General features: G+C 46.0%; 1 protein-coding gene across 5 annotated transcripts in view; it reads left to right on the forward strand.

The window, feature by feature from the left end:
* The window catches only part of BCOR (BCL6 corepressor), a 47,982-nt gene extending 31,763 nt beyond the window's left edge, over positions 1 to 16,219 (forward strand). For 2 of the 5 annotated variants that reach the window (XM_004376932.1, XM_023731923.1), the window contains 9 exons: positions 1,066 to 1,326; positions 1,857 to 2,099; positions 2,792 to 3,117; positions 3,464 to 3,718; positions 8,838 to 9,004; positions 10,967 to 11,112; positions 11,624 to 11,701; positions 11,893 to 12,049; positions 13,270 to 14,446. In XM_004376932.1, the coding sequence (XP_004376989.1) occupies positions 1,066 to 1,326; positions 1,857 to 2,099; positions 2,792 to 3,117; positions 3,464 to 3,718; positions 8,838 to 9,004; positions 10,967 to 11,112; positions 11,624 to 11,701; positions 11,893 to 12,049; positions 13,270 to 13,561 (1,925 nt within the window). In that variant the 3' untranslated portion in view covers positions 13,562 to 14,446. Of the gene's footprint in view, positions 1 to 1,065; positions 1,327 to 1,754; positions 2,100 to 2,791; positions 3,118 to 3,463; positions 3,719 to 8,837; positions 9,005 to 10,966; positions 11,113 to 11,623; positions 11,702 to 11,892; positions 12,050 to 13,269; positions 14,447 to 15,762 lie in introns of those variants that run through there. The other 3 variants (XM_023731921.1, XM_023731922.1, XM_004376931.1) reach the window with 3 other exon arrangements.
* The last annotated feature ends 3,676 nt before the right edge of the window (positions 16,220 to 19,895 follow it).

Genomic DNA, 19,895 nt, shown 5'->3' on the forward strand with positions numbered 1-19,895 from the left:
ACCAGCAAGGCAGTTGATGAGTTAGTTCTTAGACTGGAGCAAAAGTAGGAAGTGATGTTGGGCAGAGAGGAATGAGCAGAGGGTGCTAGAGTGAGCAGAGGTAGCAAGTGTTGACTTAGTATATGAAAGGTAACACGTGGCAGGGATGGGGATAGCAGCTTGTCTGGTGATTTCTCTTGGATGCAGAAGTGTGAAGGCAGGAGTGCCTGCTGGGCTGACTCATGTCCCTGTGGGTGTGTGCTTTGTCACTGGGGTACTGGGGTCTGGAGGCCCTCCTCTGGACAGGAGGAGGCTTTCCTTCCTGGGCAGGAAGTAAGGGTAGCCCCTTGGTTTAGCTTTTCCCTCCACATGTGTAAAAAAGAGGACAGGGTGAGGTGCAGTGATCAGATTAAGTTCTTTGATGTTGCCTCTGAACACGTGCATGGGCTAGAACAACTTGGTTTTGGCCATTTCAGGCCTCTCTTCCCAATACCTTTGGTCTGCCCAGCTTCTTGCCTCTCTCCCTGGAAGGCAGCAGCAGCCTGCCTCTGGGCCTGGAGCCCTCCAGGAGACACCATCACTGCCCACAAAGGACCTGTCCCTCTTTCTTCATCATCTCCCCTGTTGACCCAAGTGAATATTGGTGTTATTCCTTCTGTAGGTGCCATTTTGGGAATCTTGGATTTAGCTACTGAAAGAAAGGACTTCATGTTCTTTTTTTTAAAAAAGAGAGTGTTGATGACCCCATCTCATTTCCTGGCTCCCTCATGCCCCCAAATATGAAAAGGTAGAAAAAGAAAATTGTGAGTCTGGTGTACCGCCCGCATTCTGCTTTACTTCCTGATTGTCTTCAGCGTGCCCTTCCTTTGGAGAGTTCTGTTTCTGAGGGTCTTACGCTTATGCATAAGGACTCTGGTCTCCACGGAAGACTCTATCAATAGCAGATGCCCTTGAGTCGGAACTGACTTGATGGCGCCTAACAACAACAACCACCTTGGCCATAACGGTCCTGCCTGCTCCCCAAATCCTTCCTTCTTGTGGTGGCCTTTTGGCTCTTTGTTTATCTATTGTCTCCCCTCCCCCTAGGCGAGTATAGTGCTGGGAATAAACTTGATCCCTTTGAAGCCCAAGAAGACAAAGATCTTCCTGTGGAGAAGTTTTTCGTGGAGAGGCAGCCTCTGAGCGAGCCGCCCACTGACCCGGTGGCTGTGGACATGCCTCACAGTCCCACCCTCCGACTGGACAGAAAACGCAAAGTCTCAGGTGACAGCATCCAAACTGAGACCGCTGTGGAAGACATGCCAGAGGACCCCCTGCTAAAAGCCAAGCGAAGACGAGTCTCGAAAGGTAAGCTTGGTCAGCTTCGGCTGTCTGCTTGGGGGCCTGTGCATGCGACCAGAGGTAGACGGACGTGTAGGTGTGGGTGTGAGGCACGCTGCCCACCCTAGACGCAGGGCGCTGCCCCCTAGACCTTCTTAGTGAGCACAAGTCCAAGGATTCCCACCCTAGAGTCCCAGGGATTTGGATACCTATAGCCTAAGGGAACTGCCTGCACCCCCCTCACCCCTGTGCACCACCCCCTCCCAAAGCCAGATGTAGGAGCTCAAGCCCAAAGATGGCCAAAGACAACTAGGCCTACTTCCCAAGACTTGGTGACTTGTTCGGGCAGAGACAGTGACCACGCCCCTCCCCCTCCCCCACCCCATTAGTGATGCATAAGACAGTTTGTTCCCCGAGGGGGCTTTTTGATTAATTTGTAGTTATTTTTCCATTAGATGACTGGCCTGAGAGGGAAATGACAAACAATTCCTCTAACCACTTAGAAGACCCACATTATAATGAGCTGACCAACCTGAAGGTGTGCATTGAATTAACAGGGCTCCATCCTAAAAAGCAACGCCACTTGCTGCATCTTAGAGAACGCTGGGAGCACCAAGTGTCACCAGCAGAGAGCAAACCTGGCCGACAAAACAGGAAGGAAGTGACCCAGGCAGTTCAGCCTGAGGTCACTGCCCAGGGGAATAACATCACCGAAGAGAAACCCGGCAGGAAAAGATCAGAGGCCAAAGGCAATAGAAGCTGGTCGGAAGAGTCCCTCAAACCCAACGACAATGAACAAGGTACTCGAGGCTGCCCCTCTACTGTCCTGTGAGGCATGCCCGCCCCACTCCTGGAGAGTGGGTCCCCTGTGCTCAGTGGGGAAAGGGCCACGGAGGGGACCTTAGGGGCATAAAAGTTGACTCTGACTGGAAGTTGACTCCTTAGGGGGAGTTATTCCATGATGTCCATTCACACCCCCTTGCCTTTCCCTCCCCACTTCCTTCCGAACCTACAGTGAGGAGTGCAGTGGACAGAGGGGAGCTTGAATTCCCCAGCTGCCTCACCCAGCTGGAAGTGGGGTTCGAGTGGCCCTGGGAGCTTGCCAGTGCCCTCATTGCATCCTCAGGCTGTCTTCCATCTGGGCCCTGAGCACCCAGGCTGGCCTGCCTTGGGAAAATCCTGCACCCGCTCCAGCGGGTTGGGGTGGGAGAGCAGGAAGAGCTGGCTTTTGCCCTCTTGTCCGGGCACTTTGAAGAAACTTCCCCCTTGGTGTTTTGTGGGTTAACCTATTTGCCGTTTGAATGTGGGGTAATTAAAATATTAATGCTTTGAAAACATAATTGGTATATCTTTAAAAACTGAAGCTGCTGCAGTGATCAGTGTTAACAATGGGCTTTTCTTTCCGCACCGGCTACAACTGTGTAACGCCTGCTTCTTTTCCCCCTCCCTCCTGCCCGCCCGCCTGCCGCCGCCCCCCCCCCCCCGTATTTAGGTTTGCCTATGTTCTCCGGCTCTCCGCCCATGAAGAGCCTTTCATCCACCAATGCAAACGGCAAAAAGCAGACCCAGCCAAGCTGTACGCCAGCCTCGAGGCCGCCTGCCAAACAGCAGAAAATTAAAGAAAGCCAGAAGACAGATGTGCTGTGCACAGACGAAGACGAGGATTGCCAGGCCGCCTCCCTGCTGCAGAAATACGCCGACACCAGCGAGAAGCCATCCGGGAAGAGACTGTGCAAAACCAAGCACTTGATACCTCAGGAACCCAGGCGAGGGTTGTCACTGACAGGGGACTACTACGTGGAGAATGCTGACGGCAAGGTACCTCTTGACCTCCCCCCTCCCGCCTCGGGCCTGTGTGAGCACATCCCGCCTGCCTGCTGCTCACAGAGAAAGCTTTTTTCCCTGGACTTCTCCCCAAAACATTGCTCTCCTGTCCTAGAGGTGTATGTCTCTTGCTGGGGGGTGGTTAGGGTGAAGTTTCAAACTAGAAAGATTCAAACCCCTCCCCTTTGATGCACTACCCCACCCCCCACCTTCCCAAAAAAAGGGAAAGGAAAAAAAAGGCTTTTTGCGGGGAGGGATTTGTAACCTGGGAAGGAGGCAGGGATGAGAGGGGGTGTTGGAAGACACGGCCTTAACTGTGCACTGCCTGGTTTTGTGACAGGTGACCGTCCGGAGATTCCGCAAGCGACCAGAGCCCACTTCAGACTATGATCTGTCACCAGCCAAGCAGGAGCAGAAGCCCTTCGACCGTTTGCAACAATTTCTCCCAGCTTCCCAGTCGTCGCAGCTGCCGTGTGCAACTTCCCCTCAAGAGACAACCCAGTCGCGCCCGATGCCACCGGAAGCCCGGAGACTGATCGTCAATAAGAATGCTGGCGAGACTCTCCTGCAGCGGGCCGCGAGGCTTGGCTACGAGGTGAGTCTCTCCCTGTGGGTGTTCTGGAGTGAGAAGCCACCGACTGTGGATGGGCGGGTGCCCACACTGGTGGAGGGGGGTACACTTGGAGTGTTGGAGCAGAGCCCACCTCCCCCCCACCCCAACATGAGGGGCTGGGCCAGGCTTTCTAGCAGGATGTTTGTGTTAGCCCGCCTCAGCACTGTCTCTTTGGTGGTGCATTCAATCGCGGTGTGAAAAGAAAGGCCTCTCTGATGTTCAGTTCATGTTCAGGCAGGTAGACTTCTTCGGCATCCTCCAGTCTCGCTAGCTTATCTCTGATACAAAATCTGACATAACTCAGGGCTTGGTGACTGGGGGAATTTTAATGAGCCTTTTTGGATTCTGATTAGCGAGGTGAGATGACTTGCTGCGTTTGGGGCTGCCTGTGCTGTTTGGGTGGAGAGGTCTCCTGTGGGGGAAGCGACAGGGAGGAACAGACCTGAGCGTTCTCTGAGAGAGGCCAAGGGAACCCCAGGAGGGAAGAGATGAGTTCAGGAGGAGGGGGACTCACTGCCCCTCTGCCTCTCCCCGCTTCCCCCAAGCCCCCACCCAGCACGGCCGATGAGAATGATAGCTTATGTTGACAATGTGCTCTTTCTAAGCCCATACAATCCATCAAAAACCAAACCGGTTGCCACTGAGTCGGTTCTGACTCATAGCGACCCTATAGGACAGAGTAGAACTGCCCCACAGGGTTTCCAAGGCTGCAGTCTTTACGGAAGCAGACTGCCACATCTTTCTCCAGTGGAGCAGCTGGAGTGGCTGGTGGGTTCAAACCGCCAACCTTTCAGTTAGCAGCCTAGCACTTAACCACTGTGACACTAGGCCTCCTCTTATGTGTGGTTCACAGTAACTCATTTAACCCTTTCAAGCACCTCATGTGGTAGTAACTAGTAGTATCCCCGCTTTCAGATGAGAAAATTGAGCCCCAGAGGGATTAAATGGCGTCACCCACTACTGCACAGGGAGTAAGTGGGGGAGTCCAGATTCAGCCCCTGCCATCTGGCTCCAAAGCTCAGCCCTCTCCCCACCCCCCTGCTCCAGCTTCTCTCCAGGACTGGCTTGCATTGGAATTGCTCCCTTACAGTTCAAACCCTCTGCTAGATAGATGACTCCCGCTGTCCTAGTGCGGCCCTCCCCACCACACACTTGTCACTTGAAATTGTGATGCAGTAGCCCACAGGGCGAAGACTTTTTTTTTATGCTGGCATCAGCCCTTTGGGAATTGAATGGTGAAAATAAAATGTGGCTCGGCAAGCTGCATGCGGAGGCGTGGAGGAGCGCGGAGGTGGCAGGATTGAGGCTGGCCCGGGCTCGGCTGCAGACGCCCAGGATTTGGCCGGAACTCTTGCTCCCACACCTCAACCAACTCAGTGCTGCTGTCCATTATGCCTTGAGCCTTTCCTGGTGTGACTGCCCATTAGTGCCTCTCCCCTGCCACCCCCACCCCAGTTGGTCCCTGAGGAATGATTGTGTGGGTGGGAAGTTGGCAGTCGGCTAACACCCTTGTGGGATCGTCCTTTGAAGCCCCAGCGTTTTCTTAGCTCAGGGTATTTTTGGTTGTGGTTTGTATCAACTTGTCTCTTGTATTTTGAGATCTCTTGATTATCTTGGAGAGAGCTCTCTGGAATGATTCGGTACAGTTAGCTCAGTCGCTTGCAAATGCAAATGAAATCCAAGTGGCGGCCAGTGGTTTCCCGTGAGCTGAGAGCAGCAGCACCTAAGAGGATGGGTAGATGTTGCATATAAGCATTCCCTTCCAATGACGGCTAATGGGGACTGAGAAAACAAGCTTCTGCTTTCGGCAAGCACCAGAGTGTAGGGAAGGCTTGATGGTTTGTGCAGTGCAGTGCTCACAGGCCCTGTCTCTCCGAGGCCCTGGCCTGCCCTTGCACTTGGCGTCATTTCCACCAGTCTCACCCACTTTGGGACCAGAGGCCTAGAGAGACCCTTGCTGGTCCTCTGAGTAGCAGTTTCCATTTTGTTTGCATAGAGCTGGGTCCTAAACCAAGGAGCAACTTGCTCCGTACTTTTCTAGGCTACCAGGCCTTTGGTGGCACATGAGGCCATGAGGGTGTGTACGTAAGGATAACTGATTTTGTCTCCTCAAGTGTAAATTGCAAGATGTGCATTTCACAGGTAACCAGGATGAAAGCTGGGGTTTCTTTGCCAAATTTAAAGTGTTGGGATGGAGACTAGGTCCCATGTGGAGGTTTAAACCTGTTAAAGTGGAAGGACAATTTGCTTAACCTGGTTAAGGTACAGTTGGAATGCACAGCATTAGTATGAGAGTTTTCCTGAAGTCGGTCTTTACCATTGTCACTTACTTGCTCAGCTGAAGATGCCATGTGCAGTGTAAAAGGCTGTCTGAGCTTTTTGTCACGTTCATCTGGTTCTTGAGACTGGGAAACACCCTGTCTCCAGATCTGCGTTAAAGACAACACTTGAATGGCCAGAGATGCCCAAACCTTTCCCGTCCTGTAAAAGGCTACTGTTTTTGGTTTAAAATGTGAATGTGCCACCACATGCTTGTGTGTTTCGTGGTGATGGTTAAATTTTCTATGAATTGAATAAATCATGTTTTTAAAAAAGTTAATGAGGCATTTAATTAATTAGCAATGTCGGGTTTATGGCCTTTATGGTTACATCTTGCGGTTAATGGCATTCAGCTTATAGCCGCTTAACAGAGAATGGTCCAACAAAAACAGTGTGATTTTGTTTGGGAATGGGTGGGCTGCCCGTCCGACACTCCCATTTCTAGTGTAGGAAATAAACCAACAAGTGTATTGGGTAGACAGAATTGTCTGGCCTCTTAGCTATTCTCTCTGTTGTTGATGGCGGTTGCCATCTATTTAAATGCTGCCCTCCTCCCAGCTAGGAGGGTGTAGTTAGTCTACTTGACCTCAAGAGAGAGGGTCTAGCGATGCTGGATTAGAGAGCTGGATTGCAGCCCGCAAACTGGGACCCGTGATTGGGCCTTTGAAGTCTTCCCAGTGGACCCAGGTACCATGAGACGTGAGTTACAGGTCTAGTACTTCTCGTTAATTTGAACTTGAGGTTTAACCTCTCTGGGCCTCAATTTACCTAAGTGTCCAATGACAGCAACCCCACCTTCTGTTCCCGATATCTCTTAAACGTTACTGTGGGATAGCAGAGGCATTCTCATTTGAGGACATGAGAAGTACTGTGTAAATAGTGATATCACCACTGTTGAGTTAGGACAGCCCGTGACAAAAGCATGACCTGGCTGTCGGACCATTAGTGCCTTTACTGCCATCCTCCAGGAGGAGAGTTGACTTATCCTCGAATCAGCCCTAGCAGCCATGAAGGTTTCCAGGTGAAGGCCATGATTGTCAGAACAAATAAACCCTGGGTTGACAGGACAGCAGGCAGGCTGCTGGGATCCGGGTAAATTGATCTGTGCACAGCAGTTGGTGGCGCTCAGACCTGATCCCGGAGTCACGTGACAGGGCCTCTCCCTGGCTGGGGCACACAACTCATTAGCTTGCAGCCGTCCACTCGAGTCTGGCTAGTGAGGGCCTGCTAAAAGAGCAGCAGCTTCATGCGGTATCCTGGATACCAGCGCTCAGGGAAGGTGGCCTGGGAGCCCAGAGGATTGTGGGCTTTCTGGCAGGTTAGGATCTGAATGAAGAAATGCATTTGTAGGCATGCTTTCTCTCTTCTGCCTCTTGTTTTGGGAGGGAGCTGCCACTGTAGCCTAAAGCAACACGGTACTGATGGAGGTTTACCAGAATGGAACATTAGGTTTACAGGGTGCACATATGGAACATTCTAGTTAACACTCAAGTGAGTGAGCATTTTGATTGACGTGTCCCAGAAAGGCATACAGGTTTTCAGAACCCACCTTGGGTTGATGAGCAGGCTAGATGACCCCTGTCTTAGATTTAGCAGATGAGTAATTAAGAGCTGTCACAAAGGGCATCCCACCCTGACCCCATCAAGCAAGTGGACCATGTGTTGGGCTACTCGTGCTCTCTGCCTACCCCCAGTTCTCAGAACCCAACAGCTTTTTGCTAGGTATGACTTGTAGGAAAATAGTAGACCATGTTTTCTGGTGGCAGATACTCTTCTCTGTGTTGGAAAACTTTCTTAATCAAGGTAATAGAACATCGAATAAATTACTGCTCTGCTTACCGGGAGAGGTTCATATTAATATTTTAACACACCAAAAGAAGCGAGATTAATAACAGTGATTCTCACGCAAACTGTTGACACAGAGCACATTCTGAAAAGGTGGAAGGGAAGACTTGTGTTTTATTTAGTTCTTGAAATGTGTAGGTTGTAGAATGTGGTATATCAGATTCCTGTAATTAACTTATGTAAATATGAAAATATTCTATTGATTCAGCCCCGAGCGGGGTGATGAGTGAGGCAAAATAGAAAATGGGGCTACTTGAAGCATTTCCCGTTGTTTCTTGATGATGTATGTGGTATATGTAGAGAGACTTTTCTTTAAGTCTACTTAGTATAAAACCAGAAGCATTGCCGCCCAGGATCAGATTCCTTGTCCTAAAAAGGGTGTGAGGACATAGCTAACCTCCTGGGTGTCCCTCTCTTAAGCTGAGGTGTTCTCTCGCTCATCAGATCTCTCTGCATGGGCCCTTCGGCCATACTTTTATCTGAGCTTTTGTTGTCATCACCATCACCTATTGAATTAACCGATTTGGAATGTCCTTGTACGTATTAATGCGTCATTTAAGATATTAGCAGCCAGGATCCCTCTGTACACATGATGCCAGGCACTGGGCTAAGGGCTTTTGTAGGATTATCTAATCACATCCTTCCAATGCCCCTGTGTAGGCTCTGTGATTCTCCTCGTTTTCACAGAGGAGGAAATGGAAGCTTGGAGAAGTTTCTTTCTGACCCAGGGCCAGGCAACTGGGGCAGTGGCAGAGCCAGGTTTCAAACACAGTCCTAGACTGCAGTTTACTCCAATACCAAGCCCAGATATCCTCTGCCTACCCAGGCCCAAGGGTGTGTGTCTTTGAAAGTAGGCACTACCAAGCTATGGAAAGGTAACCCTTACGTGGTGTATTTGGCAGTGATCTAATGGTGGTCCCCCGTCCCCTCTCCACAGGAAGTGGTCTTGTACTGCCTGGAGAACAAGATTTGCGACGTGAATCATCGAGACAACGCAGGTTACTGTGCCCTGCATGAAGCTTGTGCAAGGGGCTGGCTCAACATCGTGCGACACCTGCTAGAATATGGCGCTGACGTCAACTGCAGTGCCCAGGATGGAACCAGGTCAGTGGTGGGTTTGGCTCTCAGCCTGGGCACAGGTGGTGGTTCTCAGGGTGTGCAGGAGACCTTGGAGGAAAGATGATGGGAGGGACGTGTGAGTACATTGATGGCAAAATCCTCTGGAATTGAATCAGGCAGACCTTTCTGGCAAATTAGGTATAACTTTAAACGTTTATGACGTGTTCTGGGGTTTTCAGCATCATTTTCTTTTTCCTCTCATCCCAAGATGCTACTAGAAAGCATTTGTGAGCTTTTCTGACTGTGACCTCTAACTCCTTTAATGAAAAGAAAGAGAACAGCACGTAGTTACCCTAGTAGGATTGATTCTGGCTTCTAAATTGATTATCTGTGTGTGTGTGTGTCTTTGCCTGGGTTATGTAAGGTATGCTTCAGTGTTACACTTGAACTTACATTGTGGTTCCGGTTTGGTAAAACTTTTGTTGTTGTTTTTATACACCCTGGCCTTTTCCCTTAATTTCTTGATCTGTGAATTTTTTTCTTTCTAAAAGTTCAGTGACCAAGCTATTCCCGTACTCAAAGACAAGAAAAAACAACATACAGCTGAGATGGAGACAAATGGGACATTTTGTTGCTGCTTCAAAACCCTTTTTTTTTTCTGAATTGCCATAACTTTGCACTGGAGCCCAAAAGAAGAAGCTGAGGGGCTCCCTGCTCCCTGAGTCCTTGTGGTCTCCATAGTCCTCCACGCTGAGGCCTGGCTTCTCAGCAACTCTGAGGTCACACTCATCATTACCTCCGACCTTTACCATCAGGGTCCCTCTTCCTCAGCTGGGGACCTGGGGGGTATTTGGGGCCCTCCGTCTTCCTACTTCTGTGCATATGTGTGTTTGTCACTTCCCCTCAATTGGGGAATCACAAGGGAGGGCAGTCAGGTGCTGTGGACAAAAGACCCTGGAAATGTTAGGCCTTATGAATAATCAGTGCTGTTGAATTTTAAGACCCTGGGCTCTTCCTTATTTAGGAAATCAACATACTCAAAATATATGTGAACTGAAAGTCCTGGGAGTACAGACAGAGGACCATGGCCACCGGCTTGGTAGGAGCTGCCGTGACCGACCCCCCCTCCCCAAATCCCTGGCCTTCACTCTGTCCTTGACCTTGGTTTGTTGGGTCAGCAGCTCAGGTCTGAGTCAGCCTGAGCATTTTCCTGGTTGTGTGAGTGGGATGGTTATTGTGAGGCAGGTCACTAGGACTTTCCGGACAGTCATAAAAATAGCAAAACTGAAATCTATTTGCTCTTTCACAGTTTCTAAATAGCATTCCCTCAGGAGGGACCGTGGACAGCATTCCATGCCCCCATGGATGTGGGTAGGAGGGCTTTGTACCCTCCTGAGAATGCACTGGTGTGGGCCAGCTTCAGGCCCAGTTTCTTCTCTCCCCTCAGCTTCTGGGCCAGAAGGTTGATCATTGATTTAAGGTGCTGGGGTCAGGCTTGCAGGAGAGTCTTCACTAATCATTTCTCTTTGTACCTAACAGTTCTTTTAAAAAGCGTAGGCTTTTAAAAAAAAAAAAAATGTTTGTCGTATTGGCTTCTGTCATGGTGGTATTATTATTATTTTTTTTTCCCTGTAAATTATCTTCATACATTGTGTCACTGCTTAAATTGCTTGAAAACATTTTCATTTTTGTCTTGAATTCCTCCTTCGGCCTTAAATTAGGATAGACTTGGCATTTGAGAATTAGGCTCGAAGTGGTCCCTTCCATTGCCCTGGAAAGGACTAGGTGTAGAAATAGCAGGATAATTCATAGCTTGACCTTGGACAGTCACTGTGCCTCAGTTTCCTCTATCTGGAATGGCAGTGACAGTGCATACCTCTTCGGTGAAACAGTGTGCCTAAAACTTTTAGCACACATGGGAAACATGCACCCACTTTTGCCTGTAGTGGTTAGAGGAAACGAGCATCGTGTGTACACACGCTCAATCCCCAATGTGCCTCTCTCTAGGCCTCTCCATGATGCAGTCGAGAATGATCACTTGGAAATTGTCCGCCTGCTCCTTTCCTATGGTGCTGACCCCACTCTGGCTACATACTCAGGTAGAACCATCATGAAAATGACTCACAGCGAACTTATGGAAAGGTTTTTAACAGGTAGGTCTTTTCGAGAAACGGGAATGATAAAGTTCAAGAAATACTATTCAAAAATCAGATGTGGACTTTACTGGGCAGAAATGTAAAACAGTGGAGTTTTAACATTTTTAGGACAGCTGCAGTGTGATTGGCTTTTGTGGGGTGTATAAAATAGTACTCTAGTGAAGCTAATCATTTTGGTGATTAGCCATTGATTCTATATTTGCTTTGATCTATTTGTCCTAATGTTTTAAATATGTCCTAAAATTAGTTGCATTTTCTAAAAATGCCTTTTCACCTTAGGCGTGGCTCATAGTTGCATCTCTAGTTTGAGTGGTATATAAGTTTTTGCCAGATACTGCAGAGAACAGGGTGTGGCAGAATTGCACCAATGGGCAGAAAGGGAGGGTCGTGGGGTCCCCAGGAAGTAACATACCAGCCTGTTCTGAATTTATGGGAAAAATGACCCCTAACTTTTGCTGGCATTTTGGTCTCATCAACAGATTTTATCTTGTTATGTTTCTCTTTCCAGATTATTTAAATGACCTTCAGGGTCGCAGTGACGATGACTCCAATGGGTCTTGGGACTTCTATGGCAGCTCTGTGTGTGGTGAGCACCATTGGTCTTTTCAGCTCAGTGGGAAGTGAATGAGTTACATTCTGGTGTGGGTGAGGGGAGGTAGATGGTGGGTGCTGGAAACAGGGCTGTGGTGGCAAGGCTCTTGTTTTAATTAGAGTCCTGTTTGATGACGGTGGAGATCTTGCTCTGGCTCACTGATTGCTTTTCTTCCTCTGCATTAGAACCCAATGATGAAAGTGGATATGATGTTTTGGCACACCCACCAGGACCAGAGGACCTGGATGATGATGATGATGCCTATAGCGATGTGTTTGAATTTGAATTTTCAGAAAGCCCCCTCTTACCGTGTTACAACATCCAAGTGTCTGTCTCTCAGGGGTGAGCATGGCTGCCATGGGGTTGAAAACAAAGCTGATCTGCTCTTGGGGTGACAGGGTTAGAAATTCCTTTTAAGCAGATGAGGGTGGGTGAATGAGTTCTAAGTGTGCATGAATCTCACTTAACAAAGTAAATCTTTCCCCAAAAAGGTGTACATTAAGCTTGATATACCTGCTGGGGGTTGGGGAGCACAGCATGGTATAAATTGTCCCCATCAGAGAGGCCAATGGGCATTGAAGTCAGTCACTGGAATTTCACGGAAGAATTGGCATCTACAGTCACGAAACTCTTTGGGAAGGCATCCTCCTTAGGAGCACCCCATCTCAACATGCCACCATAGGGGACTTGCTGGGTACTTCGGATGAACTGGGCTATACTGAAATTGTACCTTCTAGATTATAGTTAGGAAAATCATTATACATGGTCTCTAGGATGTTGATTTGTTGTCAGATTTGGTTAGATCCAGTCTTGCCCCTCCTGGTCAGGCCAGTGACCAGGCCCTTGGGGCATATATATCAAGAGACCTATGCTCTGTTGTATGTTAACAAAGATGCTTAATGGATGATACCTTCCTCAGACTCTGAAGCTATAAACCCATATGCGATTACAAATAGCCACATTTATTAGTAATAGAAACCATAAAGTTGCAGTGCCCCGATGCAAAAGCATCTCTCCCAAGAGAGATGAGGGATGGGTTGGAGATATGTGAAGAAAAAGGAGAGGCAGCCTTTTGTATTTTAAAATGTCCTGGGGGGTGGGAGGAGGAGACAAGAGATCAACCCCAAGGGATGCAGACCCTGCCCTTGGCCACCATAGTGGTATGCTCAGTCATGACCCAGTTGAAGCCAGAGCTGGGCGAGTGGGGCTTTAGTGAACTGTTAGTCTCTGTTAGCCACAGGAGCAGTGAGGTGGGCGTTGTGAGGAGCCTCCTCCAGAGAGGCTTCTGCTTCTGTCTAAATTGGTTGGTCCTCTAGATATTATGTTATGAAAGCCACATGAGTCCAGAGTCCCTACCACCAGCAGTGGCGACTTCCCTCATCTGGAAAGGAGCTAGTCAGTCAGGGAGTGAGTACGTTGAGAAATGACAGGGGTGGGGTTTGAAGCAGAAGTAACTGGCCCTTGTCACAGCTGTGGACTGGTTAAGTCAAGGTGGTAGTTAATGGTTGGAAGCTCTTTTAATTTTGCCAAAAGCCTAAACCACTCTCCTTTCTATTTTGTAGGCCACGAAATTGGCTATTGCTTTCAGATGTGCTTAAGAAATTGAAAATGTCATCCCGCATATTCCGCTGCAATTTTCCAAATGTGGAAATTGTCACAATTGCAGAGGCAGAGTTTTACCGTCAGGTTTCAGCAAGTCTGTTGTTCTCTTGCTCCAAAGACCTGGAAGCCTTCAACCCCGAAAGCAAGGAGCTGTTAGACCTGGTGGAATTCACGAGCGAGCTGCAGACTCTGCTCGGCTCCTCTGTGGAGTGGCTACACCCCAGCGACATGACCTCGGATGACTACTGGTGAGCGCACCAGGCCTGCCGTGTACAGTGTGTCATAGTGTTAATCCTTGTGCATATGTGTCATAATACGACTATTTCTGTAAAGAAAGGACACTATTACATATGAAAATATCTCTTCTTTATATAAGAGAAATGACTCCAATTGGAAGGACTTTGAAACATGTTTTTTTCTTTTTAAACTTCAGTCAGTTTTTATGAAATTGTTATGATGTTTCTTTACTTTTAAATGCACACACGTTTTGGGATATGTTTGTTTTTACTTCGAACATTTTTTTTTTTCCTTTTCTTGTCTTTTCTTTTTTAAGGAGAAAAAAAATGAGGACAAGAAACTCCACACTTTGACTTTATTTCATACAAAGCTCTGAGGACAGAAGCTGTAGCTGTTAAAAGTGTGGTCAGGATTGTGTGGCTGGTTTTGGGGGAGCGAATTGGGTAAAGGCACTTGGTGATGTAATTTTATGTTTTGTTTACAGAGTACCTGCTCGGGCCAGGTAAATGCTATTGGATGTAATCCAGTAGTGTGTAATATAAATTAAAACCATTTCCACACACAACAACTAATTGTATGAAACTTTTATATCCTAATTTAAAAGCTGTGAAATTAGTTTTCACGCATCAAACCGGATTGTTTATATGTTTAAACATTTTATGCTCTTATTTAAAGAAGACTTTGAGCTATTTTTTCTGTACCCTGTAAAATATTGAAAACTAACAATAATTATGTTGAGGTTGCTTGAAAATGTACATAAAACTAAAATTTTCTGAATTGTGTGTTTATGTTTGAAATCTGTGTTTTAACTTTGTAAGTAAATTCTCTGCCTTTGTATTTATATTTTACAAAAATTTTCTTAAAAGGCAATAAACCTGTTGAGGAAAGGAGAAAATTGAAGTACCTCGTGTCCTATGTATTCCTGAAACATGTTATTGTTGTCACTGATTTTGTTTTAAATGATGTCAATAATCAAGTCCCTATGAGAACTTCAGAGCAATTTATAGGCTCTATAAACCAAAGCAAACTGGAGGATTTCAGAGGAATTACACTCAGAATACGATTTGGAGTCCTACCCTAAAACCTCAATTCTTGGGCATATATTTTTATGTCTTAGATCTTTCTCTCCTCTATCTCCTTTGATGCCTTTGTAGGCTTTTTTCATTGCCTTTGGCCTTGATGTACTGCAGTAGCCACATCATGGCCAGCCCTTTATATTTAGGAAGGCTTTTTCCTGAAACAGCGTTTCGTTGTGTCATTTCTCATCCTCCAGGTCTCAGATGTTTTTCTGGTACCTTTCGATCAAGTCCAGACTCCTTGGCTTGATAGTCAAGGCCCGTAGCTTTTACCTCTCAACGCCACTGCTCTTATTTTTTCCAACAGTGTCTGTGCTGGGTACGGTCAGTTGGCACTTGATTTCTGTCTCTGCATCCTTTTATGCCCTCCTTTCACTGCAGGGGCTAGAGAGCTGAAAATTACATATTCCAGACTCCCTTGCAGCTAGGTTTCTGAATGCACATTAGGGTTGGAAGGCAGTGTGGTAGAGGAACTTTCCCACCTCAGTGACTGCTGGTAAGAAAGGTCAGGGAGATGGGCCAGCCAGTTGGAGCATTCTAACAGCTAATCTTCAGCTTTGTGGGTGATGAGAGGCAGTAGTGGCTGTGGCAGCAGCAGATTTCTAATCCCTGTACAGCAGCCTTAGCAAATTATTGTTGAACCCAGTAGTTCCGGTGTCATCCCCTTCCAAAGATTGGTAAGCATCTGATTCCTCGTATCAAATCCATTTGTGCTTAGAATGCCTCACCAGTGGCAGAGCAAAAGGAAGGAAGAGAGGGGTCAAAGAAGAGGTCACGGAGACCATACTGGGTCTTAAAGTATGTTGAGGAAAGGGGGAAAATGGACGAGGAAGGAAGGGGCCAGCAAATACTGTGGGGTGGCAGGTGAGGAATAGTTGGGAATGGTGTAATCCAAGATGGTTAGATAATGGGTGTGAGCAATGAGAAAGAGTGCCGTTTCTTGGGAAAGACTTTGGGTACTAAAGCCAATAAGTTTTTTCTGATTAAAATCTTTTTTCTGTTTTTTTTTAATTAAAAAAGATCCCTCTCAATTTCTGGTCCAAAACTTCAGAAATAGAATTTCTTGTCATTCATGCCAACACCCCTCCCCCACTCCAGAGTTAACCACTGTTAATAATTCACTACATTTTTGTTTTTTAGGAAGTTACGTCAAACAGCAGGTGGGAGTGGAAAAATGAAAAGAGCAGATAGGAAGACCAGTAAAACAGACCTGCAAAAATGATTTAAGCAAAAGAGGACTGGTGAGCTTGAAGTACTGTAGGCAATGAGGTACTCTCAAAAGCCCAAATTAAAAAAAAAAAAATTATAACTTTAGAGCATTTGGCTGCTTGTATTTCTATTTAGGCTGGAGGCAAAGGGAGGGCCTGAGGCCAACTGAGGTTTCTATGTTGGATGAGGGTCGTTCTATTAATTAAGCCAAGAAAACATGAGGGAACACAGGTTTAAGGGATGTGAGGAAAGTAATAAGCTTGGTTTAGGAGACAATAAAGATTGTGGTTCATTCAGTTCAGACAATTAGAACATTTACTGTAAGAGCCATCAGGGTGGTTGAAAATATGAATGTTAAAGAACTGATCAGGGGTATAGATGAGATCACTATGACGGTAGAGAAACTCACCACAATGTACAGGAGATCACTGCTCCTGTCAAGGAACTCCTCGTGGGTATAAAGGAGCTCACCATAGGTGTAAGGGGGGGGGGGGAAATCACAGGTGTAAATATAATCACACTAGGTATGAAGGATTTCACCATGGTTGCAGAAGGGATCATGGGTATAAATCAGATCATACTGAGTGTAAAGGAGCTCACCATGGGTGTAGAGGAAGTCACCATGGGTGTAAAGGGGATTGTGTGTAAACTAATTACATAAGGTGTAGAGTAACTCCTCACATGTATAGAGGAGCTCCCCATGTGTTTAGAGGAACTCAGCATGGATATAGAAGTGCTCTCCACAGGTGTGAAGGAGCCCTGGTGGCACAGTGGTTAAGCACTCAGCTGTTAACCAAAAGGTTGGTGGTTTGAACCCACCAGCCAGTCCATGGGAGAAAGATGTGGCAGTCTGCTTTCATAAAGATTACAGCCTTGGAAACCCTATGGGGCAGTTCTACTCGGTCGTATAGGGTTGCTATGAGTCAGAATTGACTTGACGGCAATGGATTTGGTTTGACTTTTTTCCACAGGTGTGGAGGGAATCACACTAGGTGTAGAATGATTCCTCACAAGTGTAGAGACGATTGCCGGTATAGGTGAGATCACACTGGCTAGAGAGAAACTCACCATGAGTTTGGAGGAGCTCACCAGGGTTGTGGAAGAGCAGCTCACTAGAGGTATAGAGCATGTGGAAGAGCTCACTGCTGGTTTAGAGAGTGCACAATGGGTGTAGAGAGTTCACCACAGGTATAGATGGGCTCATTCTAAGTATAATGCAGAAGTGGAGGGTTCAGCTTCTGAAGGTGTCCCTAAAGGCTGAAGACATGCCCTTTACCCTGTCCTCCTTCCTGCTGGCTACAATGTAGCTTTGATGACCACAGCTAGAGCAACCACCTTGGACCATGAAGTGTGGAGATCAAGCACTGTAGAGTGACAAAACCAAAGGGGCCTGGGTTTCTGAGGTCCGAGTGGAACCAAGCCACCACGTCAGCCCTGCACTGCTGCCTTTTGTCTTCTATGTTTGAGAAAAATAAACTTCTATTATGTTTAAGCCACTGATATTTTGAGTTTTTCTACTATTATAACCAGAAAACCAAACCCATTGCCGTCGAGTCGACTGACTCATAGTGACCCTACAGGACAGAGTAGAACTGCCCCATAGATTTTCCGAGGAGTGCCTGGTAGATTCGAACTACCGACCCTTTGGTTAGCGGCCATAGCACTTAACCACTATGCCACCAGGCTTTTCCTCTACTACTATAGTCAAATCTAATCTTTAATATGCTTACCATCTGTGTGAACTTGGACAAATCATTTACCCTCTCAGCCTTGTTTTGTCAAAATTGACTTAATATTTGTAGTAGCAGAAGACTGAGAACACCTCAAATGTCTATTAGTCAGGGACTGGTTGAATTAAAGATGGTGCATCCACACAGTGGAGTAGTATGCAACTGTAAGTAGAACTGAATATCTATGAATTGCTTTAGAGTGATCTCCAGAATATATCATTAAATGAGCAACCATGGTGAAGAAAAGTACGCGTGGTGTGCTACTATTTAACTAAAAAGGAGTTGGAGAATTAAAGCATTAGACACATATTTGCTTTATTTAAAAAAAATGAAAGAATAAAACAAAGACTTTTTAAAAATGATTACCTTTGGGGAGTGAAGGGTGCTGTCAGGGAAAGGAGTGGAAGCTACACTTCTCTGAATATTCCTATAGTTTGACTTTTAGAGTTTAATCAAAAACAAAACCTATTGCCATTGAGTTGATTCTGACTCATAGCAACCCTAAAAGACAGAGTAGAACTGCCCCATAGGGTTTCCAAGGCTGTAATTCTTTGTGGATACAGACTGCCACATCTTTCTGCTGTGGCGTGGCTGGGTTCGAACTGTCGATCTTTCCGTTAGCAGCTAAGTGCTTAACCACTATGCCACCAGGGCTCCTCCTACTTTAGAGTTTACATAATTACAAGGCAAAATTAAATATCAAAAGACAATGCCAAGAAAAAAAGGAAAAATGAAATAAACCTAACTATGTATCCAGTTGGTGGCACAACCCACAGAAAGAAACTGTTTCAAGTGACTTTAAAATTCAGTAAATTGATTGTGTAATCCCTTGTGGGTTAACCCTTACCCTGAGGACAAAATGAATTGCCAAAACACTTTAAGTTGTTTTCAGTGATCATATCATTGGAGAGTAGTGTCAGTATTGTTGTTCTGGGACTGTACAGTTTGTATTGTGAGAGAAAAAAATTATGTTGGTATTGTTGAGAACTGGGATTTTCAGCACAGGAGAAAGGAAATGCAAATATAGGATTGATGAGATTAAATAATACATTTAAATTAGGTATAATTATGAAAATTATGTAGTCCTGAACTTGAATTAGAAGTATTGCTATGAATTCATGATGTATTTCATCTAAAATATTTTTTCCTAGCTCTTTCCATTGAAATAGCCTAGAAACATTGATCAATACAAGATAAATGAACACCACAAGCTTCCGGATTGTGGTTTCTAAGTACCTTTTCTTACTAAAAAGAACCAAGGTTCCTTGGAGAAATGGTTGACTCCAAGGGGGAAGGGGAGTATGGATAGACACAATAAGCTTTTGCAATTGTATCAAAAAGATTTTAGTAGTCAACTTGAAGAGGCTACTGAATACATGCTGTGTATATACGGGACACTTTGAACCTCAGTGAGGAAAACTGCAATGAATATAAACATTAACTGCTTAATCTATGAGTTCATGATGATATGCAAAACAACAAAACAACTCATTGATCTGAAAACTGGCAAATGAAAGAATCAAGCATTTTTCCTGCCTTTTCTTCATGAATTGTACCTCAGGTTGGTAGTTGATCTGAGGATGTTTCTCTGTGAAGTATTCCAGCCAATATGTGAAGAGATGATAGAATACCATTTTACAACCCTTAATGAAATAGTGGAGTCCTGGTGGCGCAGTGGTTAAGAGCTCAGCTGCTAACCAAAAGGTTGGCAGTTTGAATCCACCAGCCACTCCTTGGAAACCCTATGGGGCAGTTCTGCTCTGTCCTATTGGGTTGCTATGAGTCTGAATTGACTCGACGGCAGTGGGTTTTTGGTTAATGAAATAGTGGATTTGGACAATAGTTTTAAGTAGACGTTAGGGGATATTTTTAGTTTAAAGTTTAAAGATTATCTCAGGGCAGTAATTTCAGGTGTTCATCTAGCCTGTATAGCTCCAGAAAGTCTGGATTCCATGAGAATTTGAAACTCTGTTCTGCATTTTCATTTTCCCCCTTTTTGATCAGGATTCTTCTATAAAATCTTTGTTCAAAATGTTCAGTAATGGTGGGACAGCAACTGGTTTTCGGTTTCTTATATCTACTGTCTGGTGAGAACCTGTTCACTGGAAAAACACAGAAAGGAACCATGGCAAATGCTATCCTTCAATGGGAATGGCTAGAGAGGTCAAGGATGGGGTCAAGACTTCTCTGAGCGTGCCTTTTTATAGAGCTTTTACCTTCACACCATATGTTTAAATATTCAAAAAATAAAAATAGATGCATAAAGGAAAATGATGAATTTGAATATGAACAGGAACAAAGGAAACTTTGTAACACGTTCATAACATTACCATA

The sequence above is a fragment of the Trichechus manatus genome, unplaced genomic scaffold (genome assembly GCF_000243295.1).
Source record: "Trichechus manatus latirostris isolate Lorelei unplaced genomic scaffold, TriManLat1.0 scaffold00046, whole genome shotgun sequence".
In the NCBI taxonomy this organism is placed as follows: Eukaryota; Metazoa; Chordata; class Mammalia; order Sirenia; family Trichechidae; genus Trichechus; species Trichechus manatus.